This window comes from Zalophus californianus, chromosome 6, assembly GCF_009762305.2.
Source record: "Zalophus californianus isolate mZalCal1 chromosome 6, mZalCal1.pri.v2, whole genome shotgun sequence".
In the NCBI taxonomy this organism is placed as follows: domain Eukaryota; kingdom Metazoa; phylum Chordata; class Mammalia; order Carnivora; family Otariidae; genus Zalophus; species Zalophus californianus.
Window position 1 is genome coordinate 28374227 of NC_045600.1, and position 25618 is coordinate 28399844.

Here is a 25618-nt window from a genome sequence, read left to right on the forward strand (position 1 = left end):
CCTGGGTGGCTCAGATGGTTACACGTCTGTCTTCGGCTCAGGTCATGATCCTGGAGTCCTGGGATCGAGTCCCGCATCGGGCTCCCTGCTAGGCGGGGAGCCTGCTTCTCCCTCTGCCTCTGCCTCTCTCTCTCTGACTCTCATGAATAAATAAATAAAACATTTAAAAAAAATAATAATACTCTATTATACATTTGAAAGTTTCTAAGAGAGTAAACCTTAAAAGTTCTCATGATGAGAAAAAAAGTTTTGTAACTATGTATGGTGATGGATGTTAATTAGACGTATTGCTGTGATCATTTCACAATGTATACAAACACCTGACATAAATATAATGTCACACGCCAATTATACCTCAATAAAATAAAATAAGTCGGAAAGTGTTCCTTCCTCTTCTGTTTTCTGGAAGAATTTGTGTAGAATTGTATTATTTTTTTCAATAAATGTTTAATAGAATTCACCAGCAACGTCATCTGGGCTTGGAATTGTCTTTCTAGGAAGGTTTTAAACTAAACTTCAACTTAAAAGATCTGTAGATCTCCTGAATTCTTTCTGAGAAATTTTCTCTTCCTTTGTATTTCTCCGTATAAATTCTAGTCCCTGTAACTTTTCAATACTCTGAACTGTCTCTCTCTCTCTCTTTTAAGATTTTATTTTTAGGTAATCTCTATACCCAATGTGTGGCTTAAACTCACAACCCCAAGATCAAGAGTCACATGCTCCACTGACTGGCCAGTGAGGCATCCCTGAACTTTGTCTCTTTAACTAATGAAACTGCTAGGATCCGATTGGGTTCTCACTCCCAGCTCCGTACCTGGGAACTCTCTCCAGGTAGTAACACTGTGGCAATTAGCAATTGTAGGGCTCACCTCACTTGTTTCTTTCTTTCTTTTTTTAAAAAATATTTTATTTATTTATTTGACACAGAGAGAGAGACAGAGAGGGAACACAAGCAGAGGGAGTGGGAGAGGGAGAATCAGGTTCCTGGCTGAGCAGGGAGCCCGATTTGGGGCTCGATCCCAGGACCCTGGGATCATGACCTGTGCGGAAGGCAGATGCTTAATGACTGAGCCACCCAGGCGCCCCTCACTTGTTTCTTTTTTCAGACATTAATGTGTTTTGCCGCTTGCAGTCTCAAAATCATTGTTTCATATATTTTGTCTTGCTTTCTAGCTGCTTAATGTAGGAGGGTAAATCTGGTTCTTATTACTCCATCATGGCCAAAAGCAGAAATCCATTGAATTTTTTTTTAAAGATTTTATTTATTTATTTGAGAGAGAAAGAGAGATAGAGAGCACGAGAGGGAAGAGGGTCAGAGGGAGAAGCAGACTCCCCTCTGAGCAGGGAGCCCGACGTGGGACTCGATCCCGGGACTCCAGGATCATGACCCGAGCCGAAGGCAGTTGCTTAACCAACTGAGCCACCCAGGTGCCCCAAAAGTCCATTGAATTTTTTAAAAGATTATTTATTTATTGGGGGGGGCAAGGGAGGGCATGGAGCCTGACATGGGGCTTGATCCCACGACCCCGAGATCATGACCTGAGCCAAAACTGAATCAGATGCTCAACCAACTGAGCCACCTAGGCGCCCCAGAAGCCCATTGAACTTTTAAGATTACTTTCGTATTTTCTCCCTAAAAGTTCCGCCTCATCATTTTTTTTTAAAGATTTTATTTATTTACTCGAGAGAGAGAATGAGATAGAGAGAGCATGAGGGGGGGAGGGTCAGAGGGAGAAGGAGACTCTCCACTGAGCAGGGAGCCCGATGCGGGACTCGATCCTGGGACTCCAGGATCATGACTTGAGCCGAAGGCAGTTGCTTAACCAACTGAGCCACCCAGGTGCCCTGCCTCATCATTTTTTTTAAAGATTTTTATTTATTCATTTGACAAAGAGAGAGAGAGAGTACAAGCAGGGGGAGTGGCAGGGAGAGGGAGAAAGCAGGCTCCTGCTGAGCAGAGAGCTGGACATGGGGCTTGATCCCAGGACCCTGGGATCATGACCTGAGCCGAAGGCAGACACTTAACCGACTGAGCCACCCAGGTGCCCCCATATTTTATTTTTTACAATTTCTTGCTAGTTTTAGCAAATAATTCAAAAATTTCTCTCTATATAATTATTCTCTCTATATAATTATTATATAACTTATTCAAAGCAGTATTGCTATATTAGTTTTCTGTTGCTGCCGTAACAAATTACCACAAATTTAATGGGCTTAAAACAACATAGATTTATTATCTTATACTTTTTTTAAAGGTATTTTTATTAAAGCAACCCTGGGCAAGAAGAGCCGCCCTTATATTTTATACGTCAGAAGTCGGATACAAGTTCACTGGAGTAAAATCAAGGCGTTGGCAAGACTGTGTTCCTTCCTGAGTCTGTAGGGGAGAGTCTGTTTCCTTGAGTTTTCCAGCTTCTAGCTGCTCCCTTCCCCTCTCCCACTCCTTGGATTCCTTGGCTCTTGGTTCCTTTTCTCCATCTTCAAAGCCAGCAGCTCTGACTCTTTCTGTCATCATATCTGTCTATGCCTACAGCTGGGAAAGGCTGTCTGCTCTGTGATTAGATCAGGCCCACTTGCATAACCCAAGAAACTCTTCCCATCTCAAGATCCTTAACTTCAGTCACATGGGCAAAGTCCCTTTCTCCATGTAACGTAACATATCTACAGTTTCTGAGAATTAGAATGTGGACATCTTTAGGGGACCATTATTCTGCTTAACACCCTTACTGTCATTGAGAGTACAGTGGTGGTAGGACCATAGAGAGTGCAGTGGGAAAGGTATTCAGTGGAGACAATGGTAATGATGGCATCCTACCCTGAACTCCCATGGTGAGAGCTTCGTTGTGATTCCTGCTAACTGCCTCCCTTGTACCTGATTAGTTTTTGAGCCTGACGTTCCAAACTTCTCAGCAAGTCTAAGATACCTAATAGCTGTCCAATTGATTAACTTTCTCTCTTTTTTTTTTTCAAGATTTTATTTATTTGACAGAGAGAGACACAGCGAGAGAGGGAACACAGGCAGGGGGAGTGAGAGAGGGAGAAACAGGCTTCCCGTGGAGCAAGGAGCCCGATGTGGGGCTCGATCCCAGGACCCTGAGATCATGACCTAAGCTGAAGGCAGACGTTTAATGACTGAGCCACCCAGGCATCCCAATTAACTTTCTTTTTAAATACAGAGTGACTTTCTGAGTTCTGTCTTCATGGGTAACCACACCATTTCAAGGAGAAACATAACTTTAGAATTTAGTTATTCTGGTTCCCTGGGCAAAGACCATCTCTAATAAGAGATCTATACATGTTAGCCTTTTACCATAAATATTCACTTGATCTGATTATTTTTGTTTTTTGTTTTTTTTAGATTTTTATTTATTTATTTGACAGAGAGAGACACTGCGAGACAGGGAACACAAGCAGGGGGAGTGGGCGAGGGAGAAGCAGGCTCCCCACCGAGCAGGGAGCCCGATGCGGGACTCGATCCCAGGACCCTGGGATCATGACCTGAGCCAAAAGCAGACACCCAATGACTGAGCCACCCAGGCGCCCCCTGATTACTTTTTTCTTGTTCTGAACCTATACTCACCAAGCACCTTTTCAGCAGGCTTCTCCATAAGGATTTTTTTTTTTTTTTGAGATTTTATTTGTCACAGAGCAAGAGAGTACAAGCAGGGGGAGCAGCAGAAGCAGAGGCAGAAGCAGGCTCCTCGCTGAGCAGTGAGCCCGACACAGGGTTCGATCCCAGAACGCTGGGATCATGACCTGAGCCGAAGGCAGACGTTTAACTGACTGAGCCACCCAGGCGCCCCTGCAGGGTTCTCCATAGGACTTTTGTCATGGGAACTATTACGGGAACAAATGTGTTAACTGTATTAATTTTGAGTATTCCCATCTAGGTAACAGTAATATTTCATTGTGAACTATTGGATTGGCATCCTCAATCTGGTAAGATTGTTTAGAGAGCGAGAGATCCACTCTAGGTGGGTGATAAAATAAAAATTCTGTACAGGTAAGGCTGAAGGTTGAATTCTGGGCTCTGGCAAATCTAACAAGGAAATGAATGTCATCTCTTAGCACCATTTGGGAAATGGATTTATCTTAATCCATACTGGATACCTGGATGTGGCCACTTAGAAATGTTCATTTTAGGGACACCTGGGTGGCTCAGTCGGTTAGGTGTCCAACTCTTGATTTCCACTCAGTTCATGATCTCAGAATCATGAGATCAAGCCCCATATCAGGCTCAGGAGGGATTCTGCTTGAGATTCTCTCTCTCCGTCTGCCCCCCCCCCCCGTCAAATAATAAATAAATGAATCTTAAAAAAAAAAAAAAGAAATGTGTATTTTAGTAGCTAAAGACCAATTGTCTGTCTGTTTATGTTAAGGATTCCCTTTAAAGGGGAAGTTGAAGGGCACAAGCCTGGAAAACTGTCTCCTATTTGTTTTATATTTCCCGTTGTGGCTAAATATTGTTGAGGTCTTTTTCTTGTTCTTGTTCTTGTTCTTCTTCCTTTTTTTTTTTTTTTTTATGTAATCTCTACCCTCAATGTACGGCTCAAACTCACAGCCCTGAGATCAAGAGTCACATGCTCTACCAAGGGAGTCAGTCAGGTGTCCTTGTTAAGATCTTTAAAATGTTATGTTGAACAGCTTAAGGAAATGATTCTATTAAGTCCAAGACCTTGGTTTGCTTACCTTGTAGAATTTACTTTTATGTTAACTTTTACTTCACTAACTTTTTTCCTAATTAAAATTTAAAAATTTTATCTTTTATGGTGAGATATACAAATGGAAGAGCGCAAAAGACATATACATTGTTTATTTTTATTTATTTATTTTTAAAAAGATTTTATTTATTTATTTGACAGAGAGAGACACAGTGAAAGAGGGAACACAAGCAGGGGGGAGTGGGAGAGGGAGAAGCAGGCTTCCTGCGGAGCAGGGAGCCCGATGGGGGGCTTGATGCGGGGCTTGATCCCAGGATCATGACTTGAGCCCAAGGCAGACGCCTAGCGACTGAGCCACCCAGGCGCCCTGACATATACATTGTTTAAAGCAAAATTATCAAGAGAAGATTAGTGCAACCACCACCTAGGTTAAGAGTTGAACACTGCCAACACCCAGAAGCCGAACATGTGTCCGGATCATCAGTTCCTTCTCTGAGCCAACCACTAGCTTGATTGTTCCTTTTTTGTTATATGACTCAGACTATGGCAAACAGTTCATCCTGCTGAAAACAACAAAAATGTCGGTAAAATATTGAAGAGTCAACAAGAAGATATGTAAATATCAGACTAAAATCCAGGTGAAGGCAGGATCTAGAGAGTAAGTGGAGTAATGATGTCACTTTTACCCTGGGGCATGTTCCTTAATTGGCAATTTAAGCTTGGTTTTTCTAGTCCTTAAGGGCCACGTGGGTCAGAAGACAAAGCCCAGGGCCTGGTGGAAGTGGCAAGTCTAAACCTCAAAGGGCTACAGTTTCAGTGTAAGGGTAAATTATCAATAAATAGACCATTCAACAGACTGGAAAGAACGTTGTCTTGGAAGGAGGAGATTGAGGAGAACTGTAGAGGGGGCACTGGACCCACAAGACAGCCCTCCCAGGGATATGTAACCCAATACACATCTCCTGGTGATTAAAAAAAAAATTCCAAACAGTGAATATACCCTAAAGTGATCCCTCTTGGCAGAAGCAAAAGCAAATCCTCTGTGGAGGAATGAACCTTTATCCTAGGCCTCAAAGAATTCCCACAAATAATATTCCAAGTAAAATGCTGCTGATAGTAAAAAATAAGCACATGAAGAATGAAAATGAATAAAAACAAGCAACAACAGTGGCAAGTGAGTGGCTCAGTCGTTAGGCTTCTGCCTTTGGCTCGGTCATGATCCCAGGGTCCTGGGATAGAGCCCTGCATTGGGCTTCTGGTTCCACGGGAAGCCTGCTTCTCCCTCTCCCACTCCCCCTGCTTGTGTTCCCTCTCTCGCTCTGTCTCTCTCTGTCAAACAAATAATAAAATCTTAAAGAAAAAAAAAGGAACAACAGAAATGGGTCTCATAATTCCAATTATCTGTTAAATAAAAACTATTTTTTTCCATTATTATTGACATATTTGGCTTACATAGTAAAAAACTTCAAGAATATAAATTTGTTTTGGGGCGCCTGGCTGCTCAGTCTATGGAGTGTGTGATTCTTGATCTCAGGGTTGTGGGTTTGAGCCCCACATTGGGTGGAGAGATTACTTAAAAATAAAATAAAATAAAAAGTACAGGGGTGCCTGGGTGGTTCAGTTGTTTGAACGTCTGACTCTCGGTTTTGGCTCAGGTCATGATCTCAGGGTTTTAGGGTCATGGGATTCAGCCCTTCATCTGACTTCACCATCAGTGCGGAGTCTGCTCGAGATTCTCTCTCCCTCTCCCTTTGCCCCTTCCCCTTTCCCCTCTGCTCTTTCTCTTTCTCTATCTCTCTCTAAAATAAAATTTTTTAAAAAAGTACAAATGGCGTGCCTGGGTGGCTCAGTTGATTAAGCATCTGCCTTTGGCTCAGGTCATGGTTCCAGGGTCCTGGGATTGAGCCCCATATTGGGCTCCCTGCTTAGCGGGGAGTCTGCTTCTCCCTCTCCCTGGGACACTCCACCTGCTTGTGCTCTCTCACTCTCTGTCAAATAAATAAATAAAATTTAAAAAAAAGTACAAATGGATTTAAATGAAGTCTCTCTTCTTCCTCACCTTGGTTATACTCCTTGGAGGCAATAATTTTCCATGGTTTTACGGGTGCTTATTACAACTTTAAAAAAATAAACTTTAAAATGGGTATCCTTGGGGCGCCTGGATGGCTCAGTCATTAAGCGTCTGCCTTCAGCTCAGGTCATGGTCCAGGGTCCTGGGATCGAGCCCTGCATCGGGCTCCCTGCTTCGCGGGAAGCCTGCTTCTCCCTCTCCCACTCTGCCTGCTTGTGTTCCCTCTCTCGCCGTCTCTCTGTCAAATAAATAAATAAAATCTTTAAAAAAAAATAAAATGGGTATCCTTGGCTTCGGAAGAGAGTATCATTTTATTCCCAGAATATATCCTCATTTTATAATTAGGAGTATAAAGCAAAATATTAAGCCTACAAAAACTTACAGTGTCAGTCTTAGGAATTAAACCCTCTAGGGAATTTTTCTTTTTTTTTAGATTTTATTTATTTATTTATTTATTTATTTATTTATTTATTTTGTTTTAGAAAGATAGCATGGGCAGGGGGAGGGGCAGAGGGAGAGGGAGAAAGAGACTCTCACACAGACTTGGTGCTGAGCACAGAGCCCCACATAGGGCTCCATCTCACAACCCCAAGATCGTGACCTGAGCCGCTTAACTGACTGAGCCACCCAGGTACCCCTTCTAGGGAATTATTAAGAGCCTAGCTCAAGATCTATTCTCTGAACTTATTAAAAATCCCTCCCCCCCTTTATTTAAAAAGATTTTAAGTAACCTCCACACCCAACACAGGGCCCGAACTCACAACCCTGATATCAAGAGTTACACCCTCTGCTGACTGAGCCAGCTAGACGCCCCTAAAATCCCTCTTAAAAAAAAATAATGGGGCACCTGGTGGCTCAGTTAAGTGTCTGCCTTTAGCTCAGGTCACGATCCCAGGGTTCTGGGATGGAGCCCCACGCTAGCGGGGGTCTACTTCTCCCTCTCCCTTTCCCACCGCCTCTCTTCCCGGCTGTGGGAGCACTCTCTCTCTCTCTCAAATAAATAAATAAAATCTTTAAAAAAAAAGAAAAGAAAAGAAAATCTCTTTTCCTTTTCCTGCTTTGAAACTTTGAAGTTTTAAGGTGCTATAGACAGCTTAGTTTTTAATATCCTGGTTTGTGATAAGCATGGGAAAAAAAATTCTCAGTCATTTGTGCAGTTAGCCCAACTGTTGGCTATCTGCCCAGTCTTGAAAACATAATTTTCAGCAATATAACCCTTATATGTGGCTCACACATTATTACATAGATTTGGTTTTACTATTGGTCTAATTATGTCCTTTGAAACATAAAAGAGTATGTGACTAAGTCGGGAGATGGATTCTTGTCCCAGCTTTGTCAATAATTTGCTGTGTGACTTGGCAAGGCCCTTAACCTTAGTTTTCTCTACTGGGTTAACAATTATCAAGATAGAATCATAGAACGTTAGAATTGGCAGAGACTTCAGAATTGATAAAGTACAATTCCTTTATTTCATGGAGGGCTTGAGTGATTTACCCAGGAGCTTTCTAGAACAAGCACTCAGTCTCCCGCATCTCAGACCAGGGCTCTTTTTATTACATCAGGCTTACTTTCAGTGTCGTTCCAAGAAATAAACAGAAAACCCCCGAAAAGTGAAAGCACTAAACAAATATATGGCTTTTTAAGAAAAGCCAGATAACAGTGTTAACCATTAGCCTGCACCGTAGCCCGCAAGCTTGTCTGAAAATGAACCCCGTCTAACTTAAAGATAAAATGCAGAAGTTCTAAAACTATGTAGGAGGAGGTCGAAAAGTAAAAGGTAAGGGAAAAAAAATTCAGCTTGAACACCCATAAAGGGAAAACAAAACTCCAAGAAGAGTAAATTCTCTTATCATTTCTTTCTGGTCTTTTCCTAACTTGGGTAAGGTGAAATCAGGGAAGAGGAGATCGCCTGTTTCTACACATTTCTGAAGGAATCGTGTGCAATATGGGTTCGTGAAATCGAATTATTTGCCTCAACCATACTACACATTACATCAGCCGTCTAATTTAGCGCCATTCCCTCTCAGGCCACTACCCAAACCAACGCGCTGAAATCGTCGAACACCGCAGTCAATGCAAAAACTCCAAGTCCCGAAACGCTCGACGGCCAATCTTCACCGCCTCCTCACAAGAGCAGGCTTTTTGATCCTGGGAGTTGTAGTCATTCAGAGCCTTGATTTCCGGGATGTGAGTAAGGACGCACGTCCGAGGAACTACATTTCCCAGGAAGCTGTGCGCGCCCTTCTCCGCCCTCGCCGGCGTAGGACTCCACCTCCTCCCTCTCCTCTCTCCCTCGACTGCACTGCTCACGCCTTCCTGGTAGTCTGAGCTGGGAGAAGTTCACTCGATCAGCTGATCCCAACTGACAACAGGAGAGGAGGAAACCCGGGAGGCAGAGAAGGAGGAGGGGGGGCGGAGATGGAGATGAGGATGGATCCACCGGTGTCCTGAGAAACAGCCCCCGCCCCCGCAGGCGCCCTGCGGTTCCCCGACACCGCCTCACCGCGGCCGAGCTGCTCCGTGGTGGGATCCCCGGGCCGCCGCGGGCGGGGAGGGAAGGGCACGGCCCAGCGTTGGGCGAGCTATATAGTCCTGGAGCTCCGGCTGCCCCCGGTGGCGGGGGGAGCGGGTGCGGCTGGGGTGGGGGTGGGGTGGTATAAACAATGGATTCGGCTCTAGCCTCTGCTAGCGTGGGGGCGGATTTTGGGGGACCTTCTTTGTTTAGACTCTGCTCGTGCCCCTCGGGTTGTGGTGGTGTTGCCCGGGAGAAAGGTAGGGTGAGGAATCCCCGGCTGGAGAGAGGTGTCGAGGTGGGGGCCCGAGTGGGCAGATTGTTTGCTTGGCCGGTCGGGCGGTAAGGTGTTCTTTTGAAGGTTGATTTTATATTTTTCTGAATTGTGGCAAATTTCGAGTTTTGTTTCCGTTGTGGGAGCTGGTTGGGCATGGGTGAGGTTAGGGTGTAAATAAGGTCTCCTAGTCACTCCCTTGCCTTCCTCGTTTGTCTAAAAATAAGATTGATAGATTGATTACTAGAGGGAGGACTTTACATTTCGTTGGGGTATTAGAATGGAGGTCAAGGCTAAGAGGGGTTAAGAATATAATTGTAGAAGTGACAAAAGCCTCTTTCCTGCTCCAGTTATCTTTTTTCCCTTTTTTCTTTTTTAAGTTATTTTTAAGTTAGTTTTTCAGTGACAGAGAGAAAAATTATTTGTTATAACTCACTGCAGGCCTGGCTTTGCAGTGGGCCTTAGAGGAGGAATTCTGTCTCCTGTTGCTCCCTTTTTTTGCAATCAGAGAAGGGACAAAAGGAAGTACAATAATTGTTTTTTATTGTTTTTAAACATGACATGGTGACTTTTGTTTCCACGCTTAAGGTCCTTCATAGACATTTGTCTAGAGTTGAAACAACCTAACTAGATCTGTCAAAGGCTTTGATGGAGCTAAAGTCTACATTATTACCATTCCTTTAGATTTTTACAGGCCTCTTTATTCACCTCTCGAGTGTGTGCTGCAGGTTAGGGGAGTGCAGAGGGTTGTCCCTCCAAGCACTGTTTGCTTAATGATTTTGATTCTGAATTTAATAACTGGATGAATAGAGAATTTCAGTCTAAAATGAAGAGACAAAGTCTCTGAAATGCCTTGGGCCTAGAGATAGTGGCTGGTTTCAAAGGGAGGAGGCTTGCCCATGATTTTGAGAAGAAATTTCTGGGATCAGAAGTAGCCTGTATAAGTTTTATAGCAAGAATGAGATTTCTCTCAGGAGTTCTGGCCTCTTACTTAACCACAATCTTTTTTTTTTTTTTTTAAGGTGACTTCTGTTTTTGGATTAGTGAAATACTTTTCCTTCCTCTATTGTAGGTATTCCCTGAAATATTGACTTGAGGTTGGATTATATTGCAGAGCTCCTGACCACTGTCTTTCACTACCAAACCCTTGTGGCTGAGGCCCAACTGATGAGCCCACCTCAGTGAACCTATCGGATCTCTCTCAGATAGCCCTAAGAGACCCTTTAAGTAACTTTGACCACAACTTTGCTTGCACTTTATGGAGGATAAAACCATCAAACCAAATCAACGTTGCTGCTGACACAAGAATCTTGGAGGCAGAAAATTAAAAATTCCGACATTTGTGAGTGTGTGAAGAATTCTGATAGGACACCAAAGGTTTGTTTTTGTTTTTGTTTTTTTTAAGGTGTTCAGGAATCCATTGAAAGTTCTCTGCAGTCCTCAGACTCAAAAAGCCTTTGTCTTCACTCCTGGGGAAAGCCCAGGGACTGGTCTATGGTGGGTGATTTCCTTGCCAATCTGAGTATGAGTGCTCAGACTTCCCCAGCAGAGAAGGGCCTGAATCCGGGGCTGATGTGCCAGGAAAGTTACGCCTGCAGCGGGACTGACGAAGCGGTCTTTGAGTGTGATGAGTGCTGCAGTCTGCAGTGTCTCCGCTGCGAGGAGGAGCTCCATCGGCAAGAGCGCCTGAGAAACCATGAGCGGATAAGGCTCAAACCTGGCCACGTCCCTTACTGTGACCCCTGCAAGGGCACCAATGGGCATTCGCCGGGTATTAGGCAGAGGGCGGCTGTGAGGTGCCAGACCTGTAAAATCAACTTGTGCTTGGAGTGCCAGAAGAGGACTCATTCCGGGGGTAACAAAAGGAGACACCCCGTTACTGTGTACCATGTCACTAGGGTCCAGGGGCTCCTGGAGGAAGAAGAGCTGGATGAGGAGACCAGGAGGAAGAAGATGACCGAGAAGGTCGTGAGTTTCCTCCTAGTAGATGAAAATGAAGAAATTCAGGTGAGCCTGTGGGTGAAGTGCGAGTCCTGTGGTCGTGCAGCAGATCTGTTGTTGGAAGGTAGCTCTCAAAAGGAAAAGTCCAAGAAGAGCTTGCATTTTGATCGTTAAAGGGCGAGACCCCTGAAAGCTTAAGTTGGGTGGAGTCAGATTTCGGCACTTACTGGTTGTGTGACCTCGGGTTGAATTACTTTCTCTCTCTGAGCCTTAGTTTTGTCATCTATAAATTGGAGACAGTGCCTACTTCTTCGGGTGGTTGTGAGGATGAAATGATACCATGTGTGTAAAGCCTGTTGCATAACAAATGCTCAGAACATGGTAGCTGTTGTTGTTACCGTGTTACTGGGGTTATTGTGAGGGAGACCCGACTCAGATCAGCTTTCTGAGTGAGAGTGCTTGGCAAGTTAATAAACGGGACTGATGAGGGGTGCATGTGCAGGGTAGGAGACACCGTGGGTCCTCTCGGAGTGCCAGGCAGCAAGTCATAAAGCTGCTAGCTCAATTTAGAGAGGGGGGGTGGTCTTTAAAAAGTGGCTTTTGATAAGGAGAGTATTCTGCCAGTTGGCCTCTTCTTTTCCTGTATGGGCTGATGGGAAAAGCCAGTGAGGGCACCTGCCATTACAGAAGGACTGGAGAATATTTGATTGCATTCCGAGTTGGGGCAAGGGTAGGGTGTGATGGAAGCAAGCCGGGGAGATCGTGGCGTGTGACAGTTGGGGGTGACTATGGAAGGGGTGGTATAACGTTTATACTTTCCAGTGAAAGTAGTATAATGTCCAGACTTTTGAGTGAAGACTGCTTGAATTCTCTGCTTGCTTCTCCACTCAACTGTGTAATCGTGGAGAGTGATTTGAGCTTTGTGCCTCAGCCTCACTTGTACTTCCCAGTAGTAATTGAGAAGATTCTGAGAGAGAGTAAGGAATGGAAATGGAAGGGCCCTTGTCACAGGGCCTGGCACAGAGTGTCCAGTACCAGCTCCTTGTTTCTGTCAGTGTCATGGGGTATTTGTCTAAATTGACTGGGTACTTTTCAGCAGTGATGACTCCTCAAGTCTCCAGGTTGGGGGAGAACCTTTGTAAGTTGCTGTTTGACAACTCTCCAGTTGCCCACTAAGAATTTTTCAGCTCTGTCTTTTTCCTCCTTGGTAAGGTTATAGAAATGCATTACATCATGATTCCATTGTCAGCTAAATACTTTGCTAACACAGACTTCTTTATTGGCTGAGAGGGACTAATGGAGTTATGGAAGAGTGACCCAGATCCCAGTCTGCCTCCCTTGTTAGCAATAATGTCTTCATTAGGGTTATGCTCTAATTGGGTGACTGTGGACTAAATATTTTATAAATGGAACACTTGGACTTCGATGATTCTTTTTGGTTTTGCCACCAATTCAGCCTATGGAAAGCCATACTTTGGATTGGTGTCACTTTCGTAAAGCAAGAGGAAGATTTGGAATGAACCAGTAATCCTCATGGATGTTGTGTTGGCACCAAAAAGTATTTTTTGAGGGGAGGAGGGTGTGTATTTTTTTCTTTTTGTGCCATTGATACATGTTCCTTAGTAGAGAATTAGGAAAAATATATGCAAATGTAATGAAGAAGACAAATCCAGCTACCCAGAGATTATATTTGTTCTTTTTTCTTGCAGTGTACAATAATGTATGTAATTGGGTTGTTTGTAAAGATTCCTCCTGCTTTGCTTTCCTTCTTAAACACTGACCACTTCCCAAGAAGTAACAATTTCTTAAGCTTAAGCAGCCCTGGTTGGGGCTAATGGATTAGACATAGAATTTATTCTTTTTAGGTGGTGATTTGTTCTCCCAGAGTCACAGTGGAAAAATACTTTGAGAGGATGTCTGGTTCTGTTTTCTAATGTGAATGTCCAAAACAATTAGGTGATTGTCTAATACGAATCTAGATTATAAATTCAGCCAGCATGTGAACTCCTGGAGAGCAGGACTGGGTCTTAGGCCCTGTGTCATGTACAATGGTAGGTAGGCACATTGTCAGCGCATAAATACCTGTTGATAGGTCAGTGATGTCTCATTTCAACTTTGGTTTTTAAAAAAAATGGGTATCATGCACATACCTAGTTAAAACCTAAAATAACATAAAAGGGCATATGATCGCAAGAGTTTCCCTCCTACTCCATCCCCTTAGTCTCCTCCTTTAGAACAATCACCATGAGCAATGAACTACATGCCCTTTTAGAGTTTGACATGTACTTATTAACATATGTAAGTATCCTTTTTATTTTTAAACAAAAATGAAATCTAATATGCTTACTGTTCTGTCCCTGAGCTTTTTTTCACTAAAGGATACATCTTATTGCTATAGCAGTACATCTTATCAGTACATTGAGGTCTACCTCATTATTTAAAGGCTGTCTACTATTTTGTTGAATGGGTTTTCTGTAATTTGAGCCTGTTAGTGGAGACTTGAGTAGTTAAAAACAAGGATATGTTGAATATCCTGTGAATCTATTTAGAAGTGGAATCTCTTTGTCAAATGATATGTGCATTTTATTTTATATATTTTATTTTTTTAAAATTTTATTTATTATAGAGAGAGAGCACCCATGTGCAGAAGGAGAGGGAGAAGCAGACTCCCCACTGAGCAGGGAGCCCGACCATGTGGGGCTTGATCCCAGGACCTGGAGATCATGACCTGAGCTGAAGGCAGATGCTTAACCGACTGAGCCACCCAGGCACCTCTAATATGTGCATTTTAAATTTATAGATACTACCAAATTTCTGAACCTCATTTTCTTAGCCTCTGAAGTACTTCAGTGAGTTCCCTGGGTTCTGATCTTGACAATAGCTAAAATTTAAAAGCTCTTACTTTGGTTGTTAGGAACTGTTAGGAACTGTTCTTAGCACTTGTTATTCTTATTCTTATTGCTTATTCTTGGTTCTATGGTTCTATGGTTCTATGGTTATTCTTATTGCTGTGGTAGCCAATTCCCACACATTTAGCGGCTTAAAACAACACAAATTAATTTTCTTACAATTTGGAGGTCAGAAGTCCGAAAATGGGTCTGTGTGGCTGTGTTTCTTGTGGGACTCCAGGGGAGTATTTCTTTCCTTTTCTAGCTTCAGGAGGCCACCTACATTCTTTGGCTTGTGGCCCCATCATCTAGCTTCAAAGATAGCAATGTAACATCCTCCAATCCCTCTTTCTGTCTCTCTGCTTCTATTGTCATATGTCCTTCTTGGCCCTCTTGCCTCCCTTTTACAAGGACACTTTGATTAAGTTGGACCCACTTGGATAATCTAGCACTGTCTCCTGCTTTCAAGGTGTTTAATGCAGTCACATCTGTAAAGTTCCTTTTGCCACATAAAACGAGCTATTCAGAGCTCTCGGAGATTAGATCGTGGTGAGTAGGGGGTGCAGTTTCAGCCTACCACACCTCATGAAGTAAGTTGTAGTCAGTTTGGGCTGCTGTGTATGATAGAATACCATATGCCATTAAATTAGATACCATTCAGTAGCATATAAACAACAGAAGTTTATTTCTTGCAGTTCTGGAGGCTGGGAAGTCCAAGATCAAGGTGCTAGCAGATTCGGTGTCTGGCGATGACTGACTTCCTAATTCACAGACAGCCATCTTCTCTTCTCTCTATGTCGTCAGATGGTGGAAGGGAGTTCCAGAATCTCTTTTATAAGGGCACTAATCTTATTAATGAAGACCTCACTTCATGACCTCATCACCTCCCAAAGACCCCACCTCTTAATACGGTCACTTTAGGGGTTAGATTTCAACATGAATTTTGGGGGAACACAAACATTTCATTTATAGCATTGTGTTTTATAGGTGAGGACATTGAAACACAGAGATGAAGTAACTTGACAGGATCAAGTTACAGTAAGTGGCAGAGGGTTTGAACAGAAGCATCAGGCTCTAAAATCCTTGCTGTAACTATGACACTCCAGTTGCCTCTGACCAAGTCTGTTAAGCTTTCTGATTAAGCTTTATATGGCCAGTACCATCAGCTCATCAATTCCTCAGGGCTGCTGTGAGGAGCAAAGAAAGCACAGCTCTATAAAATGCAAGACAGGGTTTTTGAACTGTTTACTCACAATAGTAAAGATTCTATGAGTTAGGCCCCATCTTCATTTTTCTTTTTATGTTTCTAGGCATTTGTGGGTTTTGACCATTTTCAGTTTTGTCCATAGGAATTATTTTAGAAGCTCGTAGGCTGTAACATATGTGGGGTTTTCTCAAATTCTTTGGCCTAGTGTCCCCTAAGATTTGTTGCTTATGGTTTAAGTGTTATTCAGTTTCTTTTGGGAAACCTGAAAGTGCCTTTTAGAAACAAAAAAGTTCCTTTTAGAAGTGTGAGTTTTATCGTTATCTTGTTATTTGAGTGTGTACTCTAGTGCTAAATTTGAGGAGAGACTGGCTTTTGGTCTCAGAAGCAAGAATTCATTTGTGGCTCTTAAATGGACACCTTTGGTGTTATTAGCCAAAAGCATTCATTAATTGATCACAGTTATTGAGCATATACTGTGTGCCAGGCACTCTCTAGGTTCCAGGGGTACATGGCTAATAAGACTTGGTCCGTGGCATCATAGACTTACCATTCAAGCAGGGAAAGCGGAGTTTACATGTATAAAACGCATAAAAAGGGGTCAGGTGTAGTATTAAGCAAGAATGACTTGGAAGCTGCTTGTGCAGGATGATCAGGGAAGGTTTTATTGTAGAGATGACTTTTAAGCAAAGACCTGATGGGTACTACCACCTGGAGAAATAGACCTTCAGGCAGAGGGCAGTGGGAACAAGTAGAAGGTGGATGGGATGTTTGGGGTATAGGAGGAATGCCAGTAGGGTTGGAGAGAGCGGACAGAGAGTGGTAAGGGCAGAAGCACAGAGGTAAATGGGTTCCAGAGCATGTGGGGCCTTGCAAGCCATAGAAAAAACCTTGGCTTTTAAGTGTAATGGGAAGCACCAGACTGCTTTATGGTGGTAAGTCACATGATCTGATAGAAGTTTTCAAGAAATGGCTTCAGTGTAAAGACTAGATTGAGGTGACTGGTAGGGGTGGGGCAAGAAGAAAAGCAGGGAGACCACTTAGGAGGCCATTGTAGAAGATAAGGTGAGAGGTGGCTTCGATTTGGTGTCACCGTTGACATTGGGGAGATGGAAAGACACTGATGAGAGCTTCTGGGTTGGTGAACACATGGTCATTGTGGGGAGGGGTGTGCCTGGAGAGGGCATGGAAGCTCCTCACCCTTTCCCCATACCTCTCCCTACGCAGCTCTGCATCTTGCTGTTGATTTGTATCCTTTATCATATCTTTAATAAACTGGTAAGTATTTAAAAAAAAAAAAAGAAAGACTGATGAATTTGGGACAAAATTTGGGTGTAAAACAGGAATGCTGTTACAGAGTGGAGGGTGAGGAATGAGAGAACTTTCAGTGGTGACTTGACTCCGTGGCATTTCGTTTGTGCAGATCTCACCAGCTTAATACCCTGTGTCTTATTGATTTGATAAAACTAAAAGTCTTTAAGAACCTGATTCGTACAATAAAGAGTTAATGTCATTTGGTATTATCTAACACAGTGGTTCTCAACCAGGAGTGATTTTGCTCTCCCAGAGGGCATTTGGCAATGTTGAGAGACATCTTTGGTTGTCACAACTGGGGGATGTGCTACTGGCTAATGGGTAGAGGCCAGGGTGTTGGTAAATATGTTACAACACATAGGGCAGCCCCCCACAAAAAGAATGATCTGGTACAAAATGTCAGTTGTGCTGTGATTGAGAAATTGATATAACGGATGAAGGTTTGGTCTGATAGATCTATATTCTGGTGACATGGCAAACATACCAGGGGCAAAAAGTTTAAGCTCTGCACCAGTTTTTCCTCCCTCTCTTGATTCTCTTTGCTCCCCAGAAGTAATGTAGCTGAAATCAGTATTCTCTTTTGGCATACTTGGCAACCTCTCCAGTGAAATGGTTACTTTCTTCTGTGTTGTATTCATTGATTTTTATAGGCCTCAGTTTAACTGTGCTAGGAAAACCAGAGGACTTGCAGGTCCATTATTTTTTTTTAAATTTTTTATTGTTATGTTAATCGCCATACATTACATCATTAGTTTTTGATGTAGTGTTCCATGATTGCAGGTCCATTATTTAGAGTCCATAATAAGTAAATAGTCCACACTGATAAGTCATCCATAAGCTCTTGAACTTAGAGACAACACCCTTAGCAAATAACTCAAAGGTTAGAAGACTAAGTTCTTTTTTTTTTTTTTAAAGATTTTATTTATTTATTTGAGAGAGAGAATGAGATAGAGAGAGAGCATGAGAGGGGAAAGGGTCAGAGGGAGAAGCAGACTTCCTGCTGAGCAGGGAGCCCGATGTGGGACTCGATCCCGGGACTCCAGGATCATGACCTGAGCCGAAGGCAGTCGCTTAACCAACTGAGCCACCCAGGCGCCCTAGAAGACTAAGTTCTGACAATTGGATTTCTTAGTGGAGGAAGACGATAGTATTTTCCTATTTGTTGTGTCTTGTGAGGGATTCAGACATCCTGTCTTATCTGAATGTTTACCGGTCAGAGAAAAAAGTGAACAATTGTTTTTTTTTATTCATATGCATATCTTTAAACCCCATATAAGTTTTTCTTTTTTTCATAACCACCCCATTCTCTTCTTTGTCCCTTTTCTACAAACTTCCTTTGGCTGTCTTCTTTCTGAGAAAGTAGAGCAGCAAACTGATGAGACATTTCACCTGTTTCCCTTTCATGGTTACTGACCCCTGACTAGGACATTAGGAGAGCCTAGGAGCTTCTCATGCCAAAGACTCCTCAAGGGAAGTCCTCTCACGCTGAACGTGCAAGGTGATAAGGAAGCCCGTTGACCTAGGAACAGTCAGTGAGAAGCTAAGCAAGCGTCCACTGGGGCAGGCCTTCCTTGACTCAGAGATCTACAGTCTTGGCCCACTCCGAAATGGGAGGCCAAAGTGAGCCTTCTTCATTCCTTCTTCAGCACAGTGGTGGACTTTCTCTCACTGAGACCGTGCCTTTAAGAAGACCCATCACGTTGCTTGGCTGCTTCACTTGTTTACAGTCCCAGAATAGTGTGGCTCAAAATACTGAGACTTGGCTTTTTTTTTTTTTAATTGGTTAAAGGAGACATTATTCTTGTGAGATTCTGGAATGGAAACCAGCAGAGCATGTTTTCATACTGTATGGGAACCCTTGACCACAAACTGGCTCTGCTGGTCTGCCCCATTTTTGTTCCCCTTCTGTCTTGGACTTAATCTGCTAGTGACCCCTCTGGCCTCGTCCTCTGCTTCCTGGTCTAGGGTACCTTACCGGGGCCTGGTCTTACAGACAGGCTGGCGGAAACCCTTGAGGACTTAATTTTGGCCAACAGGTCATGAGCCAGGGGAATCAATGTAAATTGTGGAACTTCCCCATTTTTGCTCTGCACATGGCCACACCATTACAGTGTAAGGACTAGTTTTGGTGCTGTGGCTGGTTAGCCTTTGGCAAGTTCTGGTCAGTACGTGGATGTATGTGCTGCAGTATTAGTTCTTGGGTGCCGTATAAGAAAATATAACAAAAAAACCATAGATCTGCTTAGGGGCTGTCAAAATCATAAGCAATAATTGGCTGAGTAGCAGAGGCTCCCTCCCCCATCACTGTTTTTTGCTTCTAGAAACCCAAGGAAAAGCCCCTTTTGCTTGGTAATAGTCAGGAGAAGGCATTGTATGGAATTACAGGGAAATGCAGGGTTGAGGATGACTCAGGCAAACAGAAGGAGGAAAGGGCCCCTATTATGTGCTTCCGGTTTCTGCTCAGCATCTTCTGAGCTTTCTCAGCCTTGGGCTCATTCAGTTCTAACAGGGTCCTGGCATTTAACTTGGGAGGCTATTTTTTTTAGTACAGGGCTTTTTAAATTTGACCCATATAAGCCATCAAAACCACTGTGAGTCAGCTTTTTAGGGAACCTGTCTTTAACTCTTTCAGGTTACCTCCTGTTTGTGTGATTCTCTTTCTTTCTGGTCTGTTACTTCCTTGAAGTGATTGATTTTTCTGGAATTGGGCAAATATTTAGCTTTTTGAGCCAGGATTAATAGAACAAGCCGATTTCTTATTAAGCTGACCTTATATGTTTTTCCTGTGGATGCATCTCCTGCGTGTCGCATCCTTGAGTTTATCCTGGAGATTACATAGCACGGAAGTGCTTCTGACAGCTGGTTAAACTTTCGGGGGGGGGATGGGTGCTTTGGGAGGAGCTCCCATGAGACTATTTCTGAGGTTAGAACTGCTAAATGTATTGGAGAAGAAGGGAAAGAAAACAAGGACATAGGGGGCACCTGGGTGGCTCAGTCGATTGAGCTCCTGACTTTGGCTCAGGTTATGATCTCAGGGTTCTGGGATCGAGCCCCCCCATCAGGCTCCCCGCTTAGGGAGTCTGCTTGTCTCTCTCCCTCTTGCTCGGCACCTCCCCTCACTTGTGCTCTCTCTCTCTCTCTCAGATAAATAAATAAAATCTTTACAAAAAACAAAAACAAAAAAACCCCACAAGGATATAGAAAGTTCCAGGCAAGAAGAATTGGAAGGACATATGGGAAGGGATACAGAGGGACTTTTGGAGGCAGAAGAGCATGGATGTTTCCTGGGAGGCTGTTTTGTTCATTTTCCCATTTTTCCAGTGGCTTTTGGCCAGCACTTAAGAGACTCTCTTTGACTGGTTTGTGTGGTCAGCTTGGTGGTGACTGGAGTTCTTGGGCAGAGAAGTAGGTATACCAGCCATGCAAAAGCACCTGACCTCCAGCTTGACCTCACTGGAGGATGATTCTACTTTCTGGTAGCTTCTGGAATTTATTTTCTGCTTCCCAATTTCCTTCTATTTGAGACTGAATTATTGCTGTCTTTCCCAGGAATTTGACTCTAGATGTTAGAATGCTTGAAAAGAACTGACAGCCTGGTTCCTGCACGTAGTCACAGACATCCTAAATTCAAGTTAAGAGACAGCATGATCCTGAGCAATTCAGCAGTCCTAGAGTATTCTAGAAATTCCTCTGCTTTCTAGCCCAGTCCTTTCTGCCTGGTGAGTGTCATCCAAATGGCTAAACTTGTTTTCCATAATCTCTCATAACCTTTTCTTTCAAAGTGCTCAATTCAGTTTATCTGTATCACTCAGCAGCAGTCATAAACATTTATTGAACGTCAATTATGTGCCTTATTAGTGTGAGTAATCTCTATGGAAAATGTTTTAAAATGAAAATTCAGAGGTTAAGTGAGCCTCGGGTGTCGGGGGAGGAGATGGCAGAGGCTTCACTCCCGGGAAAGCTGAGCTCTCTTTTGTACTTGTCTGTGAGTAGAGGCTGTTTGAAGATCCCGTAATTCTTTTTGTACACCCTCCCTGGTCCTGCCTGGTGACCATGCTTTAGTTTGCGGTCATAGGTTATAGGTGACCGCATAGGCACTGTTGCTTTTTTCCCCTCATCTCTCTCGCAGTCAACTTTGTTAATTAGATCTAGACTATGACTGATGGACAGATGGACAGCCTGCTTGCCTGTCTTTTTCTGTCTTCTCTGTCTTCTTTCGTTCGTTCTTACCCTGTCTCCTCCCTCTCTCCCTGCCTTCCCTCTCCCTTCCCCTCCCCTGCCTCTCCTTCCTTCTTCCCTTCCCTCATCATTCTCTCCCACTGTCCTTTCCTTCTTCCTCCCTCTACTTCCCCTTCCCCCCTTCATGAATTAAGAAGTTAAATCTGCCAGTGCCAGGGGAGAAAAGTTCCTTTCTAGAACGAAATAGAAATGATTTTAGGTTTATGTTCTGTTTTGGGTTGTTCACGACATTTCTCTTCCATTTTCATTACCACGGAAAATTGCATTCACTACATCATTTTTAAAAGGATTGACCTAGGGCGCCTGGGTGGCTCAGTTGGTTAAGCGACTGTCTTCGGCTCAGATCATGATCCTGGAGTCCCGGGATCGAGTCCCACATCGGGCTCCCTGCTCAGCGGGGGGTCTGCTTCTCCCTCTGACCTTCCCCCCCTCCTGCTCTCTCTCTCTCTCTCTCATTCTCTCTCACAAATAAATAAATAAAATCTTAAAAAAAAAAAAAAAAGGATTGGCCTAAAAAGGTTTTGGCTTCATAGTGCAGCCTTCCTTGAGCACCATATTTAAAAGAGGAACCCCTGCCCTGGCCTTGTATTTCTAGTCCTCTCCTGATTTTTTCACACTGCTTACCACCATTTGACATAACATGTACTTTTATCTATCTATCTATCTTTCTATCTATCTATTTATCTATCTATCTATCTATCTATGTATCTAAAGATTTATTTATTTGAGAGAGAGAGAGAGTGCCAGCGTGCATGGGAGCGGGAGGAGGGAGAGAGAGAGAGGGAGAGAGAGAGAATCTCAAGCAGACTGCCTGCTGAGCATGGAGCCCGATGTGGGACTTGATCTCATGACCCTGAGGTCATGACCGGAGCTGAAGCCTTGAGCCAGATGCCTAGCTGACTGAGCCACCTGGGTGCCCCTAATATGTACTTTTAAAAATCAGCTCTGTTGTGATATAGTTTTTATGTGATACAATACATGCATTTTAAGTGTATGGTTCTGTGGGTTTTGATAAATGTATATCCACATGTATAAAAAGTGCCACAATCAAGATACAGAACATTTCCATCCCCCAGAAGGGTTCCTCAGCAGTCACTGATCTGTTTTCTATCACTATAGGTTTGGTTTTCCTAGAGTTTCATGTAAATAGAATCATGCAGTACTGTTTTGGGTCTGGCTGCTTTCAATCACTGTAATGTTTTGGAGCAGGGGATCATTCATGTTGCATGTCCCAGGTCAGTTCTTTTTATTGCTGAGTAGTATTCCATTGCATGGATCTACCATAATTTGTTCATCTGTTGACTTGTTTTTTGGTGTGTGTGCTATATATTTTAATTGTTTGAATATGGTCTTTCTTCCTCCCCATTAGAATATAGGTAGGCTCCATGAGGGCATTTATTTATTTTTTTTATTGAGGTGTAATTTGCATCACATGAAATGAACCATGGCAAAGTGAATGAGTTAGTGGTGTTTAGTGCATTCACAGTTTTGTGCAGCCACCACTCTGTCTAGTTCTCAAACATTTTCATCATCCCGAGTGAAAACCCTATGCCTATTAAGCAGTCTGTTCCAGGGAGATGGCTTTTTTGGTCTTTTCTTATGTAACTTTTATTATTTTCCTGTTATAAAAACGATAGACTCTGCATGTTAAAATACTGAAAATACAGAACTACGGAAAAGTATAGAATTTTATCTTAATTTTACAATAAAAGAAGGCCACTAGTATCTCATTTCTTTTTAATGTTGCATTTACTTTTTTTAAAGGTTTTTTTTTTAAGATGTTATTTATTTATTTGACAGAGAGAGACACAGCGAGAGAGGGAACACAAGCAGGGGGAGTGGGAGAGGGAGAAGCAGGCTTTCCGCCGAGCAGGGAGCCCGATGCGGGGCTCAATCCCAGGACCCTGGGATCCTGACCTGAGCCGAAGACAGATGCTTAACGACTGAGCCACACAGGCGCACCTTAAAAACAGTTTTCTTGAGGGGCACCTGGGTGGCTCAGTCGGTTAGGCGTATGACTCTTGATCTCTAGATCGTGAGTTCAAACCCTGCATTGGGCTTCATGCTGGACTTGGAACCTACTTCAAAAAAACAAAACAAAACAGTTTTATTGAGATATGATTCACATACTATACAATTCACCCATTTAAAGTATACAGTTCATTGGCTTTTAGTATATTCATGGATATGTACAACTATCACCACAGTCACTTTTAGAAAATTAAAAAAAAAAACACATCATTTTCGTTGGGCAGTGATTTTTGCCTCTGCTGTTCATCAGCATCTAGAACGGTGTTTGGCATATAGTAGGTACTCGATATTTGTTGAATGAATGAAATGCACTCATGAGGATAAATCAGCTTAATCATTAATTCAGTAAACATTTAATCAGGGCCTCCTATGTGCTGACAACTGAGGACAGTAGGAAGTGGCACTCAGATACTGAGCTTGCGCTCAGGGAGTGGACAGTCCAGCGGTAACAGAAGACAAATACATGGAAATAAGATGGATGATGTCAGAGTGGTATAGAGAGGATGTTAGAGAAGTTCAGAGGAGGGGGATACTGCTGGAGGGGTTACTATTATTGACTTTGTTTTTATTTTTTTAATTTTTTAATTTTTTTTACATTTCTTGTATTTTGTTTTCTAATACATTGCTTCTAGTGTAAAAAATTAAGTTATTTGTATTTTGACTTTGTATCTTGTGACATTGCTAAATTTATTAAGAACTTTGAGTGCTTTTTTTCTTTTTTAAATTTAAATTCAGTTAACATAATGTATTATTAGTTTCAGAAGTAGAGGTCAGTGATTCATCCGTCTTTTTTTTTTTTTTTAAGATTGTATTTATTTGAGAGAGAGACAGCACAGAGGGAGAGGGAGAAGCAGACTCCCCACTGAGCAGAGAGCTCAGTGGATGCGGGGCTCGATCCCAGGATCCAGAGATCATGACCTGAGCGGAAGGCAGATGCTTCACTGACTGAGCCACCCAGGCGCCCCCATCAGTCTTACATGATACCCAGGGCTCATTACATCACATGCCCTCCTTAATGTCCATCACCCACTTATCCCTCCCCTCCAGCAGCCCTCACTTTGTTTCGTATGATTAAGAGTTTCTTATGGTTTGTCTCCCTCTCTGATTTCATCTTGTTTTATTTTTTCCTCTCGTCCCCTATCATCCTGTTTTGTTTGTTTGTTTTTTTTTGGTGCAAAAAGGTGATTTTATTAAAGCGCAGGACAGCACCCGTGGGCGGAAAGAGCTGCTGATCCTGTTTTGTTTCTTAAATTCCACATATGAGTGAAATCATATGATAATTGTCTTTCTCTGATTGACTTATTTTACTTGGCATAATACCCTCTAGTTCCATCCATGTCGTCACAAATGGCAAGATTTCATTTTTTTGATGGTAGTATTCCATTGTATATATATATATACCACTTTTTTTTTTTAGGATTTTATTTATTTATTTGACAGAGAGACACAGCGAGACAGGGAACACAAGCAGGGGGAGTGGGAGAGGGAGAAGCAGGCTTCCTGCTGAGCAGGGAGCCCAATGCAGGGGCTCGATCCCAGGACCCTGGGATCATGACCTGAGCCGAAGGCAGACGCTTAACTACTGAACCACCCAGGCGCACCGAGACTGAATTTTTAACTTTTAATTCCTGTCTCACATTTAGGTCTTTCATCCATTTTGAATTTACTTTTGTAAAATTTTTGCTTCTCCCTCTTCCTCTCTCCCTGCTCATGCTCTCTCTCTCTCTCTCTCTCTCTCTCTCTGTATCCCTGTGTCTCAGATGAATAAATAAAATCTTAAAAAAAACCCCAATATTTGTTCTTCCAATCCATGAGCATGGAACACTTATCCATTTCTTTGTGTCTTCCTCAATATCTTTCATGGGTGTTCTATAGTTTTTCTGAGTACAGATCCTTTGCTCTTTGGTTAGGTTTATTCTTAGGTTATGGTTTTTGGTACAGTTGTAAATGGGATCACTCCTTAATTTCTCTTTCTTCTGTCTCATTGTTAGTGTATAGAAATGCCACAGATTTCTGTGCATTTATTTTAGATCTTGCTACTTTGCTGAATTCCTGTATGAGTTCTAGCAGTTTTGGGGTGGAGTCTTGGGTTTTCCACACAGAGTATCACGTCATCTGCGAAGAGTGGGAGTTTGACTTCTTTGCTGATTCGGTTGCCTTTTATTTCTTTTTGTTGTGTGATTGCTGAGGCCAGGACTTCTAGTACTATGTTGAACAATAGTGGTGAGAGTGGACATCCCTGTCATGTTCCTACCTTAAGGGAAAAGCTCTCAGTTTTTCCCCACTGAGCATGATATTTGCTGTGAGCTTTTCGTACACGGCTTTTATGATATTGAGGTATGTTCCCTCTGTGAAGAGTTTTAATCAAGAAAAGATGCTGTACTTTGTCAAATGCTTTTTCTGCATTTACTGAGAGGATCATATGGTTCTTGTTCTTTCTTTTATTAATGTATTGTATCACATTGATTGATTTGCGGATGCTG

The 25618-nt window shown here is 42.8% G+C and overlaps 1 protein-coding gene across 3 annotated transcripts in view; it reads left to right on the forward strand.

Annotated features, from left to right (window-relative positions):
* Positions 1-8323: 8323 nt before the first annotated feature.
* Positions 8324-25618, forward strand: part of ZFYVE1 (zinc finger FYVE-type containing 1) — a 57296-nt gene continuing 40001 nt past the window's right edge. The window contains exons 1-2 of one of the 3 annotated variants that reach the window (XM_027570923.1): positions 8324-9255; positions 10591-11525. In XM_027570923.1, the coding sequence (XP_027426724.1) occupies positions 11013-11525 (513 nt within the window). In that variant the 5' untranslated portion in view covers positions 8324-9255; positions 10591-11012. Of the gene's footprint in view, positions 9256-9395; positions 9505-10590; positions 11526-25618 lie in introns of those variants that run through there. The other 2 variants (XM_027570925.1, XM_027570924.2) reach the window with 2 other exon arrangements.